This window comes from Pinus tabuliformis, chromosome 4_2, assembly GCF_031772625.1.
Source record: "Pinus tabuliformis cultivar Carrire ecotype Pingquan chromosome 4_2, CPIR1, whole genome shotgun sequence".
NCBI classification, from domain to species: domain Eukaryota; kingdom Viridiplantae; phylum Streptophyta; class Pinopsida; order Pinales; family Pinaceae; genus Pinus; species Pinus tabuliformis.
Window position 1 is genome coordinate 987,234,022 of NC_142304.1, and position 25,480 is coordinate 987,259,501.

The 25,480-nt window shown below is 40.7% G+C and overlaps 2 protein-coding genes across 2 annotated transcripts in view; one reads left to right on the plus strand and one right to left on the minus strand.

Annotated features, from left to right (window-relative positions):
* LOC149172983 (mRNA export factor GLE1-like) overlaps nucleotides 1-25,480 on the minus strand; it is a 197,409-nt gene that overhangs the window by 55,497 nt on the left and 116,432 nt on the right. The window lies entirely within an intron of this gene.
* Nucleotides 10,564-15,143, plus strand: LOC149172984 (uncharacterized). The gene is made up of 3 exons (XM_089424473.1): nucleotides 10,564-13,273; nucleotides 13,374-13,515; nucleotides 13,651-15,143. The coding sequence occupies exons 1-3, from the start codon at nucleotides 11,551-11,553 to the stop codon at nucleotides 14,111-14,113; spliced, it is 2,328 nt and encodes a 775-aa protein (XP_089280599.1). The 5' UTR covers nucleotides 10,564-11,550; the 3' UTR covers nucleotides 14,114-15,143.

Genomic DNA, 25,480 nt, shown 5'->3' on the forward strand with positions numbered 1-25,480 from the left:
TGTTGATGACCTTATGACAGTGTTATAAATCAACAGAGACAACATATTGTTTTGGTGTTATTTTGATATTTAACATAGGTGGATCCAATCTGAAAATTGTGAATTGTGGTCCGTTGTGGTGAGTTGAGGTTAGATCCTTCAAGGCAAGTGGCAGCTTGTTGAGTAGGGTTGCAAGGTGGTGCAAGGCAAGAGAGTGGAGACTCCTTCAGGTTGGAGCTTGAGAACACTTCAAGGTGGCAAGGTGGTGCTAGAGCAGGTTCGAGCCCGAGAACACTTCAGGGTGGCAAGTTGGTGTTAGGACAGGTTGGAGCCTGCGTAGGGTATTGGAGTGTCCTTCCAATTGGCGCTGGTAAATTAGGGCATTGGAGTGTCCTTCAGGTTGGAGCCTGTAAGCCAAGGCATTGGAGCATATTTCCAGTGGGAGCTGGTAAATCAGGGTATTGGAGCGTCCTTTAGGTTGGAGCCTATAAACCAGGGGGTTAGAGCCTATAAAACAGGGGGTTGGAGCTGATAAATCTTGGAAGTTAGAGCTTCCTAATTGATGTAAATTTTGAAGACATATATTAAGAAGTGTTTGGTGGTTTTTCTCCTAGAAAGGTTTCCACCCAAAAATATCGTGTATTGTCTTGATGTCATGCATTGTGAATGGTGTTGTTTACTATTCATGTGATGTGATATTGATTTATGTTTGATCTAATGCTAATGTGAATTTAATGCTCTGAAGATTAAAAATTAACTAATTGAAGGGAAATATGATTCAACCCTATTGCACACTTTTTGTCAAAGTTCCAAGGAAGCAGACATTCCAAAATTTTTCAAAAGATCAGATCATCAGTCATCAATCTTATTGAATAATTGTAAACCCATTCTGCAAATTTATAATATAAATGATGCTAGTGAGACCATGTGTGTATGTAACAACCTAGGTAAGCCTATTATTTTGGCAAAAATTTCATCCTAAGAGGATTTTCCTCTCATTGACTCCTTTGTGTTTATAAAAACGGATGGTCGTCAGAGTTTTTCCCTCCAACCTCACCCCAAAGCTAGGATGGAATTCTTCGTCAAAGTCTTAGGTGAGTCTTAGTGTTTTAGTTGAGTCTTATGTAAAAGTGATTTGGGAATAATTTAAGCTAATTGGTTAAATTATTTTATTACAAATCACTTGGTCTACTAGATCATATTGTGTCGCAGAATTGGGTATGTAATTTGAGGGTCTATACCGAATGGGTGTTCCCCCTTTGAGGGTTGAATTGTAAAAATCTTATGTAAAAAATATTTTAGTGCATGGTCCCTCATACTTAAACACCATGGCTAAAATATTAGAGGGTGGAAAAAATTATTAATCCCCTCAAGTGTCAATTAATTAAATTTTCTGGCAAAAATAAATAAAATCCTAAGCCAAAAATTTAATTAATTAGAGTCAAAATTAAATGTCTAGAGAAATTAAATTCTCCAAGTGGAAAAATTCGTGGGTCTCAAAGGAATTAATTTTTGGAGGTCCCCCACCATGGACCTTGGTGGTTAAGTCAAAATCAATTTTTTGAGGAAATTAGCCTAATAAAAAATAGTTTAAATGAGAAATTCGAAAATTCCTCAAAAATAATTATTTCAACAACAGAGATTAAAAGTTGATCAAATATTTTTCGACAGCCAAGATTATTTTGACGAGGATCAAGCCAACGAGCCTTTATTTTTCCACTTGGAGGATTTATCTATACATAAAGAGCCATTTGTGTATCAAGCCATCAAATGTTTGGCTAAGGAAATTTTGCAGAAAAATTGAAGTAACACCATTGTCCTGCTGGGAACATTATTTGAATCATAATAAAAACTTTGGGGTGCAGTTCATGGTGTTTATTGTTTACTAATTTGTGGTACGTGTTGGGTATGGGCATTCCTATATTGTGCTTAAATATTTTTTAAAGTATATTTTTCAATAGATGGGGATAAGATCATTCTATTGGTAAATTTTGGGCTTATCTTAGGTGATTTGATTCGTCATATGTCTAACAAGTTTTCTTGAAGAAAATATATAATGTTTGCAGGTTCCCCAGTCCTTGGGCTCCAAGTTCACAAATTGTGGACTTAAGCTGACCTTGTTTGGACTCCAAATATTTATATGGTTTATTTAATTTCGCTAAGGTTGTACCTTGCATTAATTCTTAGAAATACACTTAGCCATTTATAAAAAAATTCTAAAAAACAATATTTCTCAAAATTTCTTTCAAAAGCCTTGTATATTCAGAATTTTTGTATATATTGGGGTATTGGGCATTTGTGAATTTATTTTTGTAGGTGTGATCAAGCAAGAAGAGGTGGAATAGAGCTAGATCTAGGCCCTTAAGAGTAAGATCTAGCCTCTAAAAGTTTTTGTAGGGCTAGCCGTTGAAGAATTTGCAGTAGAATTCATATATGAAGCAAATAAAAAATTTTACAGCCGGGGTTTCAAGTTTCACTCCTCCTGGGCTCAGATCCAGCCTCTCTTACGCCAACATCATCCTCCTCTTGGTCAGCGTCAACCTTTTAAGGGCCTGCATCATCTTTTTCAGCCTCTTAGAGGTTGGCCATAGCTCTTAAGGGCCTCAGCTTGCCCTCTTTCCCTTGGTCGCAGACCTTGTGGGCCTTCCCTTGCCCTTGGCCCTCCTTTTCCTCTCCATCCAACCCTCTGTCTCCCTCTTCCACCCTCCGTCCTGCATCCTCCTTCCCTTCAGCCCCTTCCTTCAGCTAGACGGCAACCTTATAGTCTAGCAACCTTATAGGCTTGTCGTGGGCCTATTCAGGCTTTTCTTCCCTCTCCTTTGGCCCTCCTTGGCCCTAGTTTGACCTCTCTTCCATCTTTGTGGGTAAATTCATTTTTTGGGACTGAATACGTGGTGTGTTTTGCAGAGAAATTGGCTCAGAAATTTGTGTTTTCAGGTGGCATCATCATTTGAAAATTTTAAGCAAAGTTGGCAAGTGATCTTCAAGGCCTAAGGCCTAAGGGTTTGATCTTCTAACCCTTGTTTCCTCAATGTTTTACTTCAGCAAGTAAACTAACTCATAACAGTGGTAAAATTTCTTGTTTAAGTGCCCTAAAATTAACTTATAATTGGCCTAACTCATTGAAGAATTAATTGAACACATTGGGCATTTTGTTTTAAATTAAATTGCACAATCTGGGTGACTGTTATCTCTGATATTTCCGCATATTAAAGGTCTGATATAACACTGGTTATTGCATCATAAGAAGACCAAATTACTTAAGATCTTGGTTGGAAAATTTATTTTGGCATTTGGGTTTCTATTCCTTACATTTGGCATTAATTGGCTCACTGATTTCATAGTTAAATACTGCTGTCATAAGACTTATATACCACTGTCACATCATTCATTTTTTGCTCGTTAAGAGAACATTGGAATATAAATTATATAAGTGCTTTCATGGTTTACACTCTTGCTAGCATTGATATTGTGGAAGTATCTAACATTCGTGGTTTCATTGTGAGTTTTTCAAGGTTAACATAATCTCACATCTAATAAATTCACTCACTCAAGCACTTAATCCATAATTTTATCTCTTAAGTGAATTTGTGAATTACAGCCATTCTATTGTTGGTTGATCATTGAAGAATATTGGTTAAGAGCTTTTGTGATCTTATTGGCATAACTTGTTCTAATCAAGTATCATTGAACAAATTGTGATCCTGTGGCACCTAAGTATTCTTTACTTGAAGGCTTCTATTCTAAGCAGTGTTTTAAAAACCAGCCGATCTGAACGGGTAACTGGTCAAACTGGCCGGTTAGCAAGCCCACCGGGTCAAACCGGCTTAAAAACCCGGTTTACCTCCTAATTTCGCTTTTTTTCTCCCTATCCAGCCGGTTTGTGGTCAAACCGGTCAGTTTTGTCCTAAATCAGCCAGTTTATTGCCAGGGCAAATATAACCCCCACAAAAGTGACATTTCCTTTAATTTTCATTTTCATCATTTTACTTAAATTTTTAACATTAACATGAAATGACTCAAGCTGTTTGAGAGTGGTTTCAACCTCATTGGATTTCATATGGAGAAACTAGAATTTTAGATTTCGCTCAAAATTCAGCGGACTTAATGGTTTTCAGGATTTCATGGTTTGGGGGTTTGCAATGTTTCCATTTGATTCTATCATGCATGAGGGTATGAAATTGGCATTTAATCAAGAGCATGAAGCCCTTTAAGAACCTTAATCGTGGTGGCATTGATTGTTGAACTTTGTTGATGTTGGTGGTACTGATTGTTGAACTCCTCTACCATGGCCTTAACAAGAATGCACCCTTCACTCAAAGGAAAACAACTGGCTAGGCACACTAATCTTTTTCTACCATATTATAAGGTTGAGGAGATGAACCCTTCACTCAAACCAAAATCATTGGTTAGGCATGTTAAACCTTTTCAATTTATATCATGTTATAAGGTTGAGCAATCCAAGTCTGAAGACTTTGAGCTAGATGATGTTCATGTATCTCTTGTTGATGATGTTTATGTATTTCTAGTAGCGTTGAATCAATGATGAGTTTCATGAGTGACCATGTTGATCAGTGATTTGTAGTTTTGATGTCTATTTTTGCTACTACTACTAAAGTTGTAGAGGAGTTTTAGGAGTCCTCAAACTCGGAGGCATATTATTTATGTAGCTCATGTTGATGATCTCTTGTCTAGTAGTGGTGATGAGTTTGATCATGATGAGGAGTGATCATGTTGTTGATCACTGATATGTAGACTTGTAGTAGTTCAGTGACCCCATAGCTTAGAGCATTGTTTTCGGACTCTAGAGGCCATTTAGAGCCTCATTGATTATGTATTTTGTTGCGGATATGTATTGCACTCGATGCCATTTTGATATATTCACCTTTACATGGTATATAGATGAGAAAACCTTGCATATTTTGTTTCTATTGGCTTGGAATCATGGTTTTAAATCTTAAAAATAGTTTTTTTCATTAAAAAATAATTATTTAATGTATTTTTTTAAACCGGTTTGTTTAGACCTGACCAGTCCCGATTCGACCGGTTCCGGTTCGAAACCCGGTTCATTAGGTGGACCGGTCCGGTCACCAGTTCCGGTTTTAAAACATTGATTCTAAGAGAGCATCTCATTATCGTAGCATAAGATTTTTGATTGAATACCTTAAGCGAATGGCATCTTGTGGATTTGACTTTCACACTAAGTTAATTGGCACTTTCTTGGTTGTAAGATTGCATTTGATTTACAAGTACTCTTGTCATAAAGAAATATCATAACTTAAGTACTTAAACCTTAAGCAATCTTAACTAAGAATTTCACTCATCATCTCTGCATAAGCATTCTAGGCTTAATTTGCATTAATAATTTACCTCCAAGCATAAGCTTGGTTGATAGACTCCTAGGACAACCCTCTCTCACCTAGCTTGAGGGATTCAACACCTTTCTAGTGGTTAACACAATGACCTTGCAGTCGTCAAAGCCACAGTCTCTGTAGCATCGGAGGCACTGGGTGGTTGGAACATAGGGGGAGGTATCGTTAATCAAGCCTCTCGTTGGTTCCCGTTGGCGTTCATCCCACAACCTACTCTAAAGACTGATCTCCAAACAGTTAAGAGGCAGGTTCCACTTAGACTAGGCATATAATTTAAAACTAACCAAGATCCTTGCATCACACTTAGATTTTAGGACTTGCATTTCATATAGGTTAGTTGATCATTTAAGCAGCAATTGCCCATCCGGTTACTTGGGCTTGATTTGTAATAAGCAAGAATTTTGACTCCATCAAGCACTGGTCTTGTATCCAAATCAAATTGAATCCTTAAGTCAATTAAACCGAGTAGCTACGCCACTCAACTGTGTCTCCCAAATAAGTTGGTTTCCAACTTGTCTTCCATCATCTCATTTCCATAAGGTCTACCCCCCATAGCTTGTTGTTGGGAGACAGCTAGAACGAAGTGGACAGGGATCAGAGTGACAACCCTCACCCAGAGTCGTTGTCGCGGTGCCTGTACAATCTTAGTGACAACAAGCCCCCTCTCAGCATTTCCAACAATACATTAGCTATGAGTTTGCCTTGTAACCTCACCTAGTTTTTCCCATTATTTTACAACATGAAGGGGCTTTTAGGCTAAATTAGACATCATTAGACATGTATAAATTGGAGAGAGATCATTCTAATCTCTTGTCATCATCACTTGGAGAATTTGACCTCTTTAGAGAATTTCACACTTGTTCCTTCTTAGCTATTCGAGATCGTTTGGATGCATTTTGAAGTTTGAAAGCTATTTTGGATCGTCTTTGGAGCTATTTCTTTGGATAATGGATGGATATACTACATGTTATCTTGTAAGGGCTTATTGTTGATGAACTTTTATCTTGAAATTGTCTAATATATGGAATTGTTGCTTCTAGATTATGCTAATTTGTGCCCTAATTGTTGAAAATTAATTTTTGAAAGGTTATCTAGTTGAGAATTGCATATGTTATTCATTGTATAACATGTAATGAATGTTCCTAGTGGAGGAATCATTTATAACATTCTCCTTAAAAGTGGGTAAATGCTAAAAGTTGATACATAGGGCATCAATTTTAGCCTCCTTAGAAGCGATTTAGCTTATCTTGGGCCTAGACTCCATATGGCCAAAGGACAAGGCACTAATCCAAGTCCTTCGTGATCAATCTCACTTCTCATGCATAATTTTCTTCATAAAATTTTGATCCTCTTAAGGCTAGGACATCTAACTAGGGCTTAGAGTAAATTTCCTTGGGAGAGGTTTTGTGAGAACTTGAGAGCCTAAAGATCAAGCTAAGGGTTTTGGTTATTTGACCTTCAAGTTTGGTGAGCATCCACTTAAGCTTTCTCCATAAAATCTTTTGCCCTAGGTGTTGTCTTAAGAGGGAAACACTACCTATGCTTCCTCAACTTGGGGACTTTTTTGAAGATCGTATGAGCTTAGTACTTGTTGAATTATATCACAAGAAGCCTTTTCTTCTTATTTCCTTGATCCTGGGAGTAGCTAGAACCACGCAAATTCACGAAACCACAGGTCTTGTGCATTTTATTCCTCGATATCTTATAGAAATGTATTGTGTTGATTTGGGGTAGCATCAGATGTGCTCTAGCCACGAAAATTGGTGGAGAGGCTAAGGCACATGAGATCTCCAATACCCAGAAAAGGTTTGGGCAGATTCTAAACAGTTTGGGAAATATTAAAATAATTAATTTTTTTAATGGAGTCCCTAAGTCTAAACTTAGGGAAAATAAAATATTAATGTGAATTAATATAAAACTATGTTAGAATGGTCCAAAAATCATGGATCAAGCCAGATCTAATCTTAGCAATTGATTAGGGACTTAATCTCGGTCGTTGATATGTCAACTGGAAAAGTATAAGAGGAGGCTTGAGGGTCACTTGGAGAACACACCGAGTTGATCAAGATTTCGACTCTCTGGGGTAGGGTTTGCTGAGGAAGTTGATAGAGTGATCAGAGTTGTAGCTAAGGGGCAGTGAATACAAAAGCAGAGAGGCAGAGATAGTACGTGAGGATCAGCGCAGTAGCCGTGAGAGAGGGACGCAGAGCCAGCCAGGGCTCATGCAGAGGCAACCAAGAGCTGCACAGTGCCTCAGAGAGCCAACGTGGGTGACACAGAGGCTCTAAGGGCTGACGCAGTGCCTCCAGAGGCTAAGCATGCCAAGCCAGAGTGACGTTGGGCCAGAAAGGGCTGACGCAGTCCCTAGAGGCTGACGCTGGGGTTTTCGTGGGGCAAATTGAAACTCAGGAGTTGTCGGAGTGTTTGTCCGGGGTTTCAGCTGGAGCATTTGTCTCCGAAGGAGAGGTACTACTACCGAGATTTTTCTCTGTTGGGTGAGCTGGTTTTGGCACCCAGATTGTATTATGAAACTACTTAATAATTAAAACGCTCAGATAGTTGCACCTGTTTTCCCGCATTGGGTTTTTCAGGGAACATTAGTCCAAAAACAACGGTGTCACTTGTGTGTTTGTTTTGTTTCCTTCAGTTGATGATCTGTAATGTGTTGAGCATGTACTTGTATTTATTTTCAGTATTTACATGGTAAATAACTTGTTAATTAATCAAAACAAGTAGGCAGAAATAAATCAGGAAGTACATGAAGGGTTTCTAACAGTTAGACTTAGAAATTCCAACATGGTATCAGAGCATGGTTGCAGATCACAAGAGAACTGAGGGCATCAGCCCAACAGAGCAGTAGCTGCAGAAAACAGCTGTCCCGAGTGACAAAAGTTGTTCCTAGCAGAGAAGCAGCAAGGAAGGGGCAACGCAGTGCCTGCATCATCAAGTTCGAGCCAAGAAGAGGCTGCACAAAGGCTGAGGGAGGCAAAGACAGGCTCACGCAGAGCCACGCAGAGGCCAGGAGGGCTAACGCAGTTGGCTGAGGAAGTTGATTTGCTGGTGTCGGGATTGCGCAGAACCTAGGAGCTATAACCTTCATTTGCTGGGGTTTAGGAGGCTGTGGGTAAGTTGCAGAGTCGAGCTGGTGGGGTATTGTAGTTAGAACAGTACCTAACAAGGCAAGGCCAAGGAGGAGGGAGTTGCTACCGAGGGTTTCTAGCCAAGAAATCCGGATCAGTAGTGCAACTGCACAAACGATGAGAGTGGGTGCATCTTGACATTGGCAGAAGGGTTTCCAAGAGGGAAATCGAGGCTCAAGGGGAATCATACCAAGAGCTTCTAGGTGGGAAGTAGGGGAGCAGCGAGATGGTAGTGAACGGGGTAAGAGACCAGGACATGCTAGACAGAACCTCAAACTTCGTAGTCTGGAAGGCCAGAATCTTATCCGTTCTAGACAGGAATCGTGTCAAGCACTTCGCCTTGAGGACGATAGCAGTGATGATAATATCGCCGATATTTCGGCGAAAATCGTAAATATCGCGAGATTTACATTCAAACGAAATTTCGGCTGGTATATATCGCGATATTTTCCGATTTTTAATTTATCGCGATATTAACGATATTTCGGCGATATTTTGTTAAATATCGCGCGACGACGGTAAATATCGTCGGCGGGCTTTATAAATTGGGTTTAGGGTTGTTTCACCGTTCACCAATGCGATTTCGTTTTCCGGTTTTCGTGAGAGCTGCCTGCTGGAGACGGTGCGAAGGAGGCCCGAGCGTTTGCTGCGAAGGAGGGTTCCGGTTTACAGGTATGCCGGCAGCAGATTTTCGTTCTCATTATTATATATATAATTGTTGTAAAATCAAAGTCCCTTAACGCAGAGGAGCACAAGACCAAGATGGAGTTGGTCAAATATGATCGTAGGCAAGCCGCAAGGTTGAGGACAGTGTAGAAGCTTAGACTCCAAATGCCCTCACTAGAGATAACCTTCCCTGTCTGAGTGCTATTATTTTCATTCGTTCCAACCAGATTTCTAATACCTATCAAGGTAAGGTAAGATCGCCTATGACATGTATACATGTGCAATAAATTGAACAAAAGCGTATGTCACTACTTATGCAACAAGGGTACTACAGCAGATCATATAAGCCTTAAAGCCATAATAGAGAATTACCCATCTACAAACAAGACATAGTTTGAGCCTTGAGGTCAACGTTGATTTAGTTTCCATTGAAGAGACTTGCTGATGATGAATACTTCAAACTTCTAACTATTCTTGCTGCTGTGATGAACTTGCTGTAGAAGTGATAATGATTTGCTTTTGTTCTTGATGCACTGATAGTTTGTCCTTTCACTGCTTCATTACTTGAGTTCTTCTTTAGTCTTCACTGTTTACTGATTGTGCCTTGCTTCCTTTGATAATGTGTCCACCCTGTCTTTAATGGTGTGGCTATATACTGAAATGAAGACAGTCCTGTAGGTCTCATTGCTTGATGGGTTGTAGTTGTTGGGGAAAATTCATTGCTTAGAGAGACAGTAGATATTGTAGGTGATGAGAATGTTCTTCTCTTGAAGAATGCTTATACCTGCATTGTGCAATAGAGAATATTCCCAAGCGAATCCCAATTCCCAAAATAAAAGAAAATCACCCTTGACTACATGCAATTAGGCTTATGACAAAATTCTTAAACAAATTGGGCCTATATGTGACTTTACTTATGCCTAATACAAATCCAAAATGCAGATGCGAGTTATAAATTATCTGACCTGTGGATGCATCTCCATGTGATCTCTTCTACCTGCAACAAAGGACACAAGACAAATCCAAAATAATATATATAATATATATATATATGCCAAATAAGGCTTACCTTGATGAAAAACAATCTTATGCCTGAAGAGATGAAATGTTGTTGATAACGCTGGAGTAATATTTATTATTGACAGATCCTCAAAACAAATGTGCCTTTATTGTTTGAGATTCGTTGAAGTAAACTGCTCCAGGATGTCACAGTCCAGGATATTGTCAACTGAAGGTAAATGATCAATTCTTAAATCTGGAACAACAAGATTCGAAATACTTCAAGGTAGAGCTCGGCCTTTTGGATAGACCAATTAGGTGTGTGTATCTTGATTAATCCAGTTGCTTTAGGGATCAATGATAGGACTGTGTGGAGACTTGGTGTGACGGATTGATCACTTGCGACTTTCTTCTCAAGCTACAGAACACTCAACTATATAACTGCTTATTAGCCCAAAGTTTATACATGGTACAATTGGGACAGCAAAAGCCCTTCTCTCTGTGTGTCACAGTTCACTTGGGTTTGAATTGTAGCAATATGTAAATAGAGTTAAAAAGAGAACAACATTCATTGAAGGGAAAGTACATTAGATCAAAAAATTTAATCAATTGGGATATATCTTTAGCTCTCAACCACATACAACAAACTTACATACCTGTTGTATAGAGTCCAAACAGTTCTCTGAATTTGATAATGTGCTACCAAATTACCAATAGTGTTCTCCCTATTTATGGATGCGAAAGAAAATAAAATCTGAGTCCAGCCACCTATTTCTACTCATTAATACAGAGATATACACTTATTGGCCCAAAATTTATGTTGATTTCTTTTCTTTGTCCATGGTCTTGTTTGTCAAATTGATTCAACTGTGTTGAAAATATTGGATGCAACTATTATTGTAAGACATATCCATTGTGCCAACTTCGCTAAAATACTTTTCCCAAAATTTGATAGGAGTTATGGTGCCCTGCTACTTTACAGTCCACTAAAAATGAGAAAGGACAAAGGGGAATTCCTATATAGGTTTACTTGCCAATGGGATGTTGATTTAGTAGTGAGAAAACAATAGTTGGTTATGTCATAAGCCATACACCAAGTCTCCTATCGAGGGAAAGTCCTCCCATCATCGACTATGTAATTAGGATTGGATGAAACTGCCAAGTGACTTTGATGGAACAACTCCCCCTAATTTCTTTTAGATCTTAGATAAATATAAGTTTTTAAGTTTTTGATTGCTGTCAGAGCTTTTCTTCATAATTTTATAAATTTATATATTAAAAAAACAAGGGTTATATATTACTTAATAAGTTATTAAGTTACTAATTCCAAATTTGTTTTGGTGCTGTAGGTTTCCTTTTGAGTTAGCGGCTAACAGCAATACAAAAATACAAATATGCCAAAAAACTTGGACCCATTTTGGGAGTATGGGATCCCTGATGGTGGGACAAATCGTGCATATCTTTCATGCAAATTGTGTGGGGACAAGATGACAGGTGGGGTTACACGACTGAAATACCATCTTGCTAGACTCCCTGGACATGATGTTGGCATTTGTAGAGTTTCTAGTCCGGAGCTTATACGAAAAGCTCTTGAGGCAATTGAAGAAAAGGACAGAAAGAAGGAAGAGGTGGAAAGAAACAAAGCTGAACGTGCAGGTAGATCCCTTGGGATATCTTCTCATGATTTTGATGTTCAGGGTAGTGGCCCTACTGGCGCTAGTGGGAGGGGCTCCACAACTGGCACACCATCACATGCTAGTGTGAATGCGAGGTCATCATTTTTTGTTCCACGAACAGGAGCTGGAGCACAACCTGGCATAAAATCGCTTGTCAAAAAAAAGGAGAAGGAAGAAGCAGATAGAGTCATGGGGAGGTGTATTTATTGGAGCGACTTACCTCTCAGCATCACAAAAACCAATCCATTTTGGCAACCAATGTGTGATGCTATTGCTGTTGTGGGCCCAGGGTACAAAAGTGCCACATATGAGGAGTTGCGGGGGCCAATTCTTCAAGCAGAAAAAGAGGACATCAACTCTAGATTGGCGGAGTTGAAACAGACATGGGAAGTCACTGGATGCACAGTGATGTCTGATGGTTGGACAGATAGGAAGGGTAGGACCCTTCTAAATTTCTTGGTACATTGTCCTAAAGGTACCATGTTTATTAAATCGTTGGATGCATCAGAACATATCAAAGATGCAGCAACGATATGTGAGTTGTTAGATGGGTTCATTCAGGAGATTGGTGTGCAGAATGTGGTGCAAGTCGTAACAGACAATGCAGCTAATTATGTGTCTGCCGGCAGAATGCTTATGGAGAGGCATCCCACATTGTTCTGGACTCCATGTGCAGCGCATTGTCTTGATTTGTTGCTTGAGGATATGGGGAAACTCTCCTTCATCAAGGAGGCAGTTCATATGGCTAGGAGCATCCCCAAGTTTATTTATAACCATGCTATTGTTCTTAGCCTTATGAGGAGGTTCACAGGAAACAAGGAGTTGCGGCGTCCTGCCATCACACGTTTTGCCACAACCTTTATTACTCTTCAGTCTTTGCTTCGATGTCAGTACGAGTTGAAGCAAATGTTTGTCTCTAATGATTGGCGTGGTTGTAGATACAGCAGGAGACCTGATGGGAAAGCCATTGAAAAAATGGTGTACTCTGAGACATTTTGGCGTGGAGTAGAAGAAGCATGTGCAGTTAGCGAACCTATAGTAAAGGTTCTTAGATTGGTGGATGGAGAGAAGCCTGCAATGCCTTATTTGTATGAGGCCATGGATAGGGCCAAGGAGGCCATTCGTTCCTATTATGCAGACAAGGGTTCTGCTGGCCTTAATAGGCAGATGATGTTATGGGATGTGATCGATAGTCGGTGGACAGGGATGCTTCATCGACCCATTCATGCAGCAGCACTCTTCCTCAACCCTGCATTTGCATACAAATGCAATTTTCGTTTTGATGGCGAGGTGATTGAAGGGCTCCATTCCTGTATTGAGAGGATGGTACCTGATTCTGAGGTTCGTCTCAAAATCAACCGCGAGATACATAATTATCAGGATTGTGTTGGCCTATTTGGCTTTCATAATGCCATTAAGGAAAGGGCCCTCTTCATGCCACGTAAGTGACAAGTCATCACTCATTAGAAATTATAAATTTGAATTTAATTATGTTTTAACTTTTAAGTTTTTGAATTTTTTATTTCATTATTTTGTTGTAGATCTTTGGTGGCGAAGCTATGGTGCAAGGGTACCAAATTTGCAAAATTTGGCTATGCGAATCTTGAGTCAAACATGTAGCTCTTCAGGGTGTGAGCGCAATTGGAGTGTATTTGAGAAAATACACGCCAAAAAGCGCAACAGGTATAACTTTGAACTCAAGCCTTCAGTTGAGCAATTACACTTATTGTAATTTTTAATTTTTAATTTATGACCTTCAAGTGTCAAGACTCAAGAGTCAAGAGTCAAGACTCATTACTTTTTTTGACACTCTTACAGGTTGGAGTTCGCACGCCTCAACGATTTGGTGTATGTGCATTACAACATCCGACTTCGAGTGAGGCAAATAGAATCACCAATGGATCCAGATGCCATTTCCTTAGACAATATTGATGTATTGTCTCCGTGGAGGGTGGAGTCTCAGGAGCCCATATTGGAGGAGTCACCTTCATGGTTGGAGGAGCCAGTGGCAGATGATCCATTAGAGCAGGGGCAGCAAGAGGAGGACTCGGAGTCAGAGGAGCAGCAGCACTTAGAGGAGGAGCAGGAGGAGCTGGAGGAGGACACTGCGGGAGCATCAGCATCAACACCATCTGCTATAGATATAGGAGAGCATAGCTCCATGCCTATCACTCATTATTTGACATTAGGTGCAGAGGCAGTGTCAGGGCCTTCTACTACTAGGGGCAGGCCTGACAAACAACCCATCATGTTTTCCCGTAAAAGGGGGAGAGGGCAGTAGATAGATAGCTGCTAGTTTTATTTGTTATGCTACATGTAACTCATGATGATGAGATACTTTTATTATTATATGTGATGTTATTTTGTATTGGTTCTCCACATTTGAGTCCTTGAATGGACAATTATCAGGGATTAGCACGATTTGGTATCGCCTTTGATATATCATTTCTATTTGACATCATATATATCAGTGTTTTCTTCATATTTATGTGCCAATGTGTTTATTAACTTTATTTCATGTTGTTATTGCTTTATATGTTTAAAAATCTGAAAAAAATGAATATAGTATGCATTTTTTATGCTTGCTTTTGTTGTTTAAATTCTGAACATGAAGATGTTGCTTTAAAAATTAAAATAGTTTCTTGAGTGTTTGTTGGGCACTGTATAGTTATACTCATTTAATGCCAATTTTTTGTTTTTTTTGTGCCCTAGGTTTGAATTAGTTCACTACAAGTACAAATGTCAAATATGCCAAAAGCTTTGGACCCATTTTGGGAGTATGGGGAGGCTGTTGGTGGGGTAAATCAGGCACTTATATCATGCAACTTGTGTGGGACCAAGATGTCAGGAGGGATTACACGATTGAAATACCATCTGGCTAAACTCTCTGCATATGATGCACCAGATGTGATGCCTTGTATGGTTTCTAGTGCAGAGGTTATACAAAAAGCTCGTGAAGCAATTGCTGAACAAGACAGAAAGAAAGCTGCTAGGGAGAGGCCAATGGTCTCAGATAGATAGCTGCTAGTTTTATTTGTTTTGCAACTTTTGCTACATATAAGTTTATAACTGATGATGATGAAATACTTTTAAACTTTTATATATGTGATGTTGTTTTGTTTGAGTCCTTGATTGGACAATTATCACTATCAGGGATCAGTAGGATATGTGATGTTATTTTAATTTTTGTTTGAGTCCTTGATTGGACAATTATCAATTTATCACTATCAGGGATCAGCAGGATTTGGTATCGCCTTTGAAGTTTGATGTATCATTTCTATTTGACATCATATATATCAGTGTTTTCTTCATATTTATGTGCCAATGTGTTTATTTCATGTTGTTATTGCTTTATATGTTTAGAAATCTGAAAAAAAATGAATATATTATGCATTTTTTATGCTTGCCGATATTTGCCGATATTTTCGCCGATATTTCCGATAAGATATTTTCCGGACCCTCGCCGATATTTTCCCGATACCGATATTATCAACACTGGACGATAGCGATCCTAGTTGATAACGACAAGTACGATGAGGTAATGGCAAGGGCCAAGAGCATCATCCTTGACGGGGTCAAGGACCATGTAGTACCACATATTGGCGAAAAGGACACAACAAATGAGATGTGGGAGGCCCTAAAGAAATTGTACCAACATACTTCTGTGCAGAGAAGGATGTTACTAGAAAATCAGCTGCGGTCATACCAAATGCAGAACGGAGAACAAATCGACACCTTCCTCGGTCGATTGAAGGAGATCTGGGATTATCTGACTTCCATAGGGGCGACGCCAGATCAAGAATTGAGGGTGAGAACAGCCCTGAACGCAGTCTCAGAAGACTGGGAGGTGTTTGTCTAGAGCATACTGCACAGGGCGACCCTTCCAAATCGGGAAGAAATGTGGGTGGCTCTTTGCCAAGAAGAGATCAGAAGGCTGAGCAAGGCAGGAAGTAGCGGCAAGGGGATCAAAATCAAGAAGGAGGAGGAGGTGGATGTTGCCCTAGCATCTGAGAGAAAGCAGGAGAAACGGAATAAGAAGGACCTCTATAAGGTCAAATGCTTCCACTGTGGGGAGCTGGCTCATTATGCGACCCAGTGTCCAAGGAAGAAGAGCAAGGGAGAGGCCCCCGAGACCAAGGCTTCCCCAGCAAGGGCAAAGAAGGAAGTGGAGATAGACGATGACTATGCCATGAGTACACACACACCACTTGAGCGGAAGTGGGAGACATCGAGCTGTAGTCAGACGAACTACGACGATGAGGGGTAGGATCCTCGAGGTACCCAGCCTCTTGGATTATACCTTGCTACAGGAGCCCCGATGAGGAGTAGCAGCACTGACAGATGTCAGTAGTGACAGATGCAGCTGGAGCGACAGAGGGAGCTACAGTGCAGGATTCCCAGGACAGCGTGAGGCAATAATGCGAGAAGCACGGGAGTGTTGCACCAGTGCAGGATGGCACAAAAAGGTGTGCAACAGTGCGAGATGCATGGAGTAGTTACAGTGGCGCAGAGATTAGAGAAGGAGCACTTGTCAGCGACAGAGGGAGTTTCGGCATTGTGGGTGTCTCTAGCCTGACAGAGATGTCAGAGTTGGGAGATCAGTTACTTACTTCTTAGTAACTGAGTTGTAGTGCAGCAGTTAGCAGTGGCAGTACTATGGGCAGCACAATGCAGCAAGATAAGAGGGAGCTACCGTACAGATGCAACAGTGGCAGTGGCAGGGCCATGGGTAGCAGTACGAGATGCAGCAATGCTGATGATGGGCAACAGGCCTAGCATTACCACAGGGACCTATACCGGATGATCAGGGTGATACTCAGTGAGGAGTATTATTAGAGCACAGTCCTCGCTAAGAGGGAGTGTTGATTTGGGATAGCATCAGATGTGCTCTAGCCACGAAAATTAGTGGAGAGGCTAAGGCAGATGAGATCTCCAATACCCAGAAAGGGTTTGGGCAGATTCTAAACAGTTTGGGAAATATTAAAATAATTAATATTTTTAATGGAGTCCCTAAGTCTAAACTTAGGGAAAATAAAATATTAATGTGAATTAATATAAAACTATGTTAGAATGGTCCAAAAGTCATGGATCAAGCCAGATCTAATATTAGTCGTTGAGTAGGGACTTAATCTCGGTCGTTGATTTGTCAACGAGAAAAGTATAAGAGGAGGCTTGAGGGTCACTTGGATAACGCATCGAGTTGATCAAGATTTCGACTTTCTGGGGCAGGGTTTGCTGAGAATGTTGAGAGAGTGATCAGAGTTGCAGCTGAGGGCAGTGAATACAGAAGCAGAGAGGCAGAGATAGTACCGGGAGGATTAGCACAGTAGTCTGGAGAGAGGGACGCAGAGCCAGCCAGAGGTTCGCACAGAGCCTGCCAGGGCTCACGCAGAGGCAGCCAAAAGCTGCGCAGTGCCTCAGAGAGCCAGCGTGGGTGATGCAGAGGCTCTAAGGGCTAACACAATGCCTCTAGAGGCTGACGTAGGTTAAGCCAGAGTGACGTTTGGCAGACGTTGGGCCAGAAAGGGCTGACGCAGTCCCTAGAGGCTGACACTAGGGTTTTCGTGGGGCAGATTGAAACTAAGGAGCTGTCGGAGTGTTTGTCTAGGGTTTCAGCCGGAGCATCTGTCTCCGAAGGAGAGGTACTACTGCCAAGATTTTTCTCTGTTGGGTGAGCCAATTTTGGCACCAGATTGTATTTTGAAACTGCTTAATAATTACAACCCTTAGATAGCTGCACCGGTTTTCCTGCATTGGGTTTTTCCGAGGACATTAGTCCAAAAACAACGGTGTCACTTGTGTGCTTGTTTGTTTACTTCAGTTGACGATCTGTAATGTGTTGAGCATGTACTTGTATTTATTTTCAGTATTTACATGGTAAATAACTTGTTAATTAATCTAAACAAGTAGGCAAAAATAAATCAGAAAGTACGTGAAGGGTTTCTAACAGTTACACTTAGAAATTCCAACATATTGCTTCTTGAAGCCTTATGCCATAAATTTGAGACTTCTTGAGAGATTCTATCATATCACCTTATACCTTAACCCTAGAATACCTTTCATACGCGATCCTATCCTACCTGGACTCCTCTCATCAATGAAAATCGATAAAGAGCAGGGGTCCTTGGCTGTGATAATAGTGGGCCATTGCTCCATTGATAGCACTTGCTCTAGCTTTCTGTCTTGTAGGGTTTCCCTCTCCAAGGCCTGCTAGATTTTGCGGTAACAAGGCCAACACTTCTTTTTCATAGATGAGTCTAGGTAAGTTCTTTCCTCTGAGTTCACTATTTTCAAAGGCAAGGGGCATTCCTTCTTGCATCAAAACTGCAACAATGCTATGTCCTGAGGCATCACACTCCACAATGAATTTTTTTGTGACATTAGGTGTTGGCAAAGCGAGTTGTACACATAACCTCTTTAAGTTCTTCAAATGCTTTCATTGCTTCTTTAGTCCAGAAAATGGTTCCTTCAATAATTTTGTTAAAAGCGTTGCTACTTGACCATAATTCTTGACAAATTTGCAATAATTCTTCAAGGTATTGGGGTTTGGCCATTCCCTTATCAACATGTTGTACATGCTCTTCCCAAGATTTGCTATAAATTAGTATGTCCACAAAAAACACTAGCACAAATTTTCTAAGTTAGGGTTTGAAAATAGAATTCATCAAGCTTTGAAATGTTGGAGGTGCATTTGTAAGTCCAAATGGCATAACCAAAACTCATAATGACATTCATGTGTTCCAAATGTTGTTTTGGGAATGTCTTCTTGCGTCATTATGATTTGATGATATCTAGAAAAAAGATTCAACTTAATAAAGAAAATTGCACCATGCAATTCATCTAACAATTCATCAATAACAGGAATTGGAAACTTATCTTTGATTATATTTTGTTGAGTTGTCCCTACTCTGGACACATATGCCATGAATGATGCTTGATTTTAACATTTCTTTAACCATATGCTCAATCTCACTCTTTTTTGCATGTGGATCCATGTAAGAACTAATCTTAGGTGCTACACTTCCAGCTTGCAAATGAATAGCATGGTCATGATCTCAAACAAGATGAAGACCCTTTGGCATTTCTCCAAATACCTTAGCATGATTGTTGATAAATTTTTGAAGATCCACTAGTGCACAGGATATAGATGTTTGAACATCTAATGAACACAATTGTACAACTACACCTTGGTGTCCATTTTTTTTATCACTTTTGACATGTTATTAGAGCTTATCACTTTACTGGGTTTTCCTTGGATATCTCCGAGCTCAATTTCTTTCCTTTTTGAGAAAAATATTATGAAAAGATCTTGGAAATTAAGGGCCACTATTCCCAATAATTATAGCCAATGGACCCCTAATACAATGTCAACACCACCCATTTGGATTGCAATTATGGGACTAACCAATAAATACTCCCCCATATTCAACTTAATGTTATTGCACTTCTCTGAACAATTTATGGTACCTCCATCTACAATCATCACTTGAAATTTTGGTGTTGGATATGTAAGGCAATTAAGAATTATTGTCAATTTGTAATTGGTGAAGTTATGGGTACTACCTGAATCAATCAATATTGTTAGCCTTTGCTTTTTGAAATATACTTCTATATTGAGAGTTTGTGGAGTACAGACGCTGGCCAATGTATGACAAGAGATTGTTGGAGTAGTCTCTTCTAGCTCTGGATCTTATGAAGTTTCCATTTCTCGTTCTTCATCTTCACAATCTATATAGAATAATTTATTCTCAGTGCATTTATGCCATTTACTATACTTCTTGTCATAGTTGAAACATAGTCCCTTTACTCTTCTTTCATCCATTTGCTAAGGAGTTAACTTCGACAGTTTAGGAAAGGGAGTATAATTTTCTCTATAGTTATTAGTGACAAATTTTCTAGTGACCATATTTTTATTTTCAACTTCCCTTGCCAAACTGAAAGCATGATTTAGAGATTTAATGTAAAATTCCAAACAGAAAAATACAGTAGATAATAGAAGCAAAGAACTAGCTACAGCTATAGAATTCAGAAATACACAACCATACACATTAAACACTGAGAGATGAGCAAAAATATTGAGCCATTATATTAATATGGGTAAATCTAAGTACAATAAATGAGAGTAGAGGAACCTGGGCTTGCTACTGCAACCTATGACAAGAACCCAGGTGTGAATACAATGCTCAAATGTTGGGAAGATTCATTAGGAAGACTTTGCATGCCCAGGAAGAATTATTAGCTGCTGTTAAAGGAATACTATAGAAACTGCTATGTGAAGTGCTCAGAATGAAATGAAACTAGGTGAGCGGCCTCCTCGCAAGAACCCCAGAAAAACCCAGAAATATCTCACGAACCCAACTGGTGGAAATGGTCCTAGAGTGAACTGCGCCCTCCTCCAATAATTTTTTATGCTGGTTGTTGGATGGAACTAGGAATTCTATCCTCGGAAGTGCTCAAAAAATTATGCAAAATAAATCTTAGCCTCCTTTTACCAAACCCACAAAAACCAGAAAGGGTTTGGGTTGAATCCACCAACCCCTGGTGATCCCCAACAAGTGTGAAATGCTCAATTTGGCCAGAAAATGCGCCAAATTTTGATACTATTGAATTAGGGCTAAATCCATCGTTGAAGATTTCCTCACGCTCTTCTACAAATTTATCTTCGGAAGCCTAGTCTTTTCCCAACCCCTTGCTCCAAGAATCAACTCTGTCAATGCCCTCACAAGCTATGTCCAAGTTACTCTACGCACTGCCATAATTGACAAATTTGGCCCACAAAATAATTTTGACCTCAGCCCTGGAAATCCACTACAAAATCACCGACATCAATAGAGAAAACCACCTACAAAATAGTTGGAACTCCAACCCACAATAATTGATCCTCCAATGAGCAACTCAAACTGCCTCTATGCCCCAGGAGTGTGCAATTGAGTGAATACCTACAATAAATCTCTATGGAAATCTTGAATTGGACTCCCCAAATTTCTTCACTAGGGAGACACTCAAAGTTCCCCGAAATGAGGGTGGAATTCCCGCTCTAAAATTCCTTGTGTTGAACAACACAAGTTGTCTTGGCTAACCACCACGAGAACTAATTTTTGAATTATCAAATAACCAAAGATAATCCACAAGATGAGTCCATCCTCCTTTTATAACTTTTCCTCATGCTTCTAGACTCCTTTTTAATATTATTTTATTGGTGGGGGCCATTTTCCACTAACTTATTTTTGCCTCCATTTAAAAAAAAAAATAATTTTCCGCTATTCTCCCATAAAATAATACTAGCCACCATTCTCCAATAATATTTGCCCCTTTTTAATTAATATTATTTAAATTTGGCAAAATTCCTTAGTGACTCCCATGCTCACAAAATTGGGGATATTACAGTTCTCCCCGCCAAAAATTGCTTGTCCTCAAGCAATGCTCGAGCAAGCGCTCCCTCTCTCTACTGGCCCAAATTGTCACTGCAACAATACCGGGGTCCCAAATGTACCATTGAGCCACCCTAAATCCATGCACCATCTTGTCATAAAGATGCCACCATGTTAACACTACACCACTCTGATTATAACTGACTACCCATCGTATGCATATCGTATCCTTCTCTCCTGGAACTCGATGGTGAAATACCAATAAAGGCCAAATACATTCTGCCTAGGCATCTCCATAATGCCAAAGCCTACCCATCCAAGGCTAACCCTAGACCTGTGCAGCAATAAGGAAAGCCCGCGTCGCCATACGACGAAGACCTACATAAAACCCCATGTGTCAACCCAAGAGTGAACTAGATCACTCTTTGACATGACTCCGCTCATCACAAGACAAAGTGATCTATCAACCAGCTGAATCCCTAGATCCCATAGCTAGACCTGTTGTGGCATAGCTCTAACAACAGTTGGAATCCATCTGTGCCTCATCTCTAGTCCCTGCATGCAATCAATATATAGGCTCCACATATCATGAACTAATCTGATGCATGCTAAACTGTCATGTTCCTGCCACTGTGTAGTATCGATGACCGCTAGAAACCACATGTGCCAAATAGCTACCTCCTAAATGCAGCCAATAGATGGGTATCCTCTGCTCACACAACATCCCAACATGCCCTAATGAAAGAGTGCCACATGTCTTCGTCGTGACCAATCCCCAGGTGTAGGCTCAACAATGAATGGTATGCCACCCCTACAGAAGATCACTTCATCCCCCAGCCTGTGGCTGTGAACTCGCGCACCAACCCTACTCCTTCACTGGAGAATATCTATCATGCTTCTGAGGCACTGAATCTCATAGTGTTGTCTTAGGCAAATCCCCCAAGTCCTGCTATCCACACTATGGGTTTGGATCAGACACAAGGCTCCCCTCAACTACATGTGGTGCCAACGAGTGGAAGATGCATGGGTTCCGATGGGTATGATTAAGAACTCGTGTGGACGCTCCCAACCTATCACGTGATCGATTTTCTCTTAACTTGTGTATGTCCAGCCCAATGGCATGCCTAACATCCTCGTGAAGAAATCTCCCTACTATTAGCACTCCATTAGTCTGCAATGCAGCCATGCACGCTACTACACATAACCATGTATCCTCGTGTCCCCTGGCATGCACCCAGTCGCACATCTTTGTGCACCGTCGGGCCCTGCTACATGCTACTGCACCATCCTGAATCAGATGGTATCCCTCCTATATTGATGTGTCCATCATTCTATGAGGAAATGTATTGCAATGTGATCCGCTCCTCCTACACAACGGTGCAACCCTGGGTACCATTGTACACCACTACACACCTCCGCGTTCCTCTGCATATTGTTATGCACCACTGCATACCCCTATACACCCCTGGATATCAAGGTCTACGACTAAATCCATAGGCATCATCCTGCATCTTGTCAAGCTTGCCATCTCCACTACCACACCTCCATAACATCAAATGAGTGGTCCTCCCCTCCTCATCCTCTCCAAGAGATCTGATAGGAAAACCTCCCTAAATGCTAGTGGTGGTGTCACTAAGGTGTTGCCACTATGTGACCTATGCACCCCACATATCCATAGGAAACCCTCATCGCCATAGAACATTTTGTCTTGTGGCCTGCTAATACCACGCCCTTCGATCAACCCCAGTTGGAGTATCTAGATCCTCCTACGACCCCATGTACGACCAGTCTCTCATGACAACTCATGGTGTCTACCCATTGTCCTGTCAATCCATCTTGTCAGTACTACTTTCCGAGCATCTGATGAAGACATGAAAGTGCGAACGTGATCAGTCGTTGGATCCACCACCTTGCTAACACCATCACTAGCTAAGTCCATGATGTGATGGGGAATCCCACCTGGATCCCAATAACAATCTGGCCCTCGTACTCCTCTAGTAATCCCTAGTGTTTGCCAACTTGTGGCCATGGATGTGTCCAACCTCCTAGCCCACCCCATAGGGTACCGTCTTAGTACCTCTCGCCATCCAATCCCGTGAGAGGGACAAGATGCAAGAACACATGTACACCTAACAACTCCATCATGCAAATGTTTCACCCTGCGCAACTCGTGTTGCCTCGTCCCACGGTCCTAATCAATGCATAAAATTCGTCTAAATAACCCTGCCTCCGTCTCTCCAATGTGTAGAGGTAACCTAACAGTGCAGCAAGCCCTATCTATGTAAGCCTGAAGAGAGCCACTATCAAGAATTATTGTCGCCCTGCTAGCTTCATGCGCATCTATCTGCTCTTGGTCGATGACAGACCCAAAAGAGGATTGCCCATCCTCCTCTACCATGGGTTCAACAGGAATCACTAGTTGTCCCTCCAAAAATAGCTCGTCATGCATAACACCCTCATCTAGCTCATGCTCCTCAAGGTGCTCTCCAAACTGCTATATGTGGTTGTCGTCTGGAAACTCTATCACGACTCTGGGTACCTCTGTGCCTACTATCGCCTCATCAGTGGATGAACCCATAGGAGTATGCTCTACCCTCTCTGCAAATGTCTCAACCTGAGCCATCAATGGGCTCTCCAGCAGTGGTGACTCCTAAGTCATATTAGGCTGACCTAAGTCCTCACAGCTACTAAGATTATCTGTCTCATGCATTATTTCCTCCTCATGCTCGATGTCAGGAATCACCTCCATGAAGTGGGCCTTTCCCTTAGTGTACCTACACCCTGGGGTCCATGACTCCTGATCTGTAAAGCCAAAGTTCCTCCTCCCGAGCTCTCTCCAGATCTCATCCTCTGACTGTCCCCCTCTAAATGAAGATCTAGCTCCTGATATATGCTTCTCCTTCAAATGACAAAACTCCCCAAATGATAGAGTCCTCTTGACCCTAGGGTCCAATGCATCATACTCATCAATCCCCTCTATGAAATACCTCATCAAGTCTGCAAAGGTGTTCGTCTTTCTCTTCCTCTCAAGTTCATCCAGGAAATGAAGCATGGTAGGTCGACTATACTGGCCATACGGATGGATGTTGTTATGTTGGGTTGTGTGTGCATGTGAATGGCTTCTCTGTTGGTTGTGTATCATTTGTTGTATACTCTTTAGAATCTGATGGATTTTCCTAACCAACTGTTGGTTCTGCCTGATCAACTCCTCCATGGTCCCTTGTGTACTCTTCCTTTTTGCTTCATTAGAGTGCCCATAAATTCACCAGTCACCATGCATGCATAGCTAAAACCTCCATGATCTTGCTAGTTTCCCCACAGCTGGCCAAGATCATGCTCTAATACCATTGTAATGTTCCAAATGGAAAAATTCAGTAGATAATAGAAGCAAAGAACTAGCTACAATTATAGAATTCAGAAATACACAACCATACACATTAAACACTGAAATATGAGCATAAATCTTGAGCCATTATATTAATATGGGTAAATCTAAGTACAACAAATGAGACTGGAGGAACCTGGGCTTGCTATTGCAATCTATGACAAGAACCCAGGCGTGAATACAATGCTCAAATGTTGGGAAGATTCCCCACAAAGACTATGCATGCCTAGGAAGAACTTCTAGTTGTTGTTGGAAGAAGACAAGAGAAACTACTCTATAAAGTGCTCAAAATGCGATGAAACTAGGTGAGCGACCTCCTCGCAAGAACCCCAGAAAAACCCAGAAATATCTCACGAAATCAAGTGGTGGAAATGATCCCAGAGTGAACTACGTCCTCCAATAATTTTTGTTGCCAGTTGCTAGATGGAACTAGGTGTTGATTTGTGGTAGCATCAGATGTGCTATAGCCATGAAAATTGGTGGAGAGGCTAAGGCACATTAGATCTCCAAGACCTAGAAATCGCTTGGGGAAATTCCACCTGATTGGAGAGATATTAAAATAATTAATATTTTTAATGGGGTTCCTAAGTCTAAACTTAGGAAAATTAAAATATTAATGGGTATTAATATAAAACTGGGCGAGGATGTTCTAAATGACATGGATCAAGCCAAAACTAATCTTAGCCATTGATTAGGGACTTAATCTCGACCGTTGAAGACTCAACAGGAAAAGTATAAGAGGAGGCTTAAGGGTCAGTTGGAGATACACCATATTGATCAGTCAGTTCGATTTTCTGGAGTGCGGTTTTGCTGAGAGAATCGAACCAGTGATTTGTTGCAGCAAGGGGCAGTTCGGCACGAGGCCGAGAATACATCGCAGAGAGGCAGAGAT

Excerpts from the sequence above, each read along its gene's own strand:
- LOC149172984 (XM_089424473.1), top strand. The coding sequence starts at position 11,551 with ATGCCAAAAAACTTGGACCCATTTTGGGAGTATGGGATCCCTGATGGT. Across the intron at positions 13,274-13,373 it reads AAGGGCCCTCTTCATGCCAC|ATCTTTGGTGGCGAAGCTAT; the intron begins GTAAGTGACAAG and ends ATTTTGTTGTAG. Across the intron at positions 13,516-13,650 it reads CACGCCAAAAAGCGCAACAG|GTTGGAGTTCGCACGCCTCA; the intron begins GTATAACTTTGA and ends ACACTCTTACAG.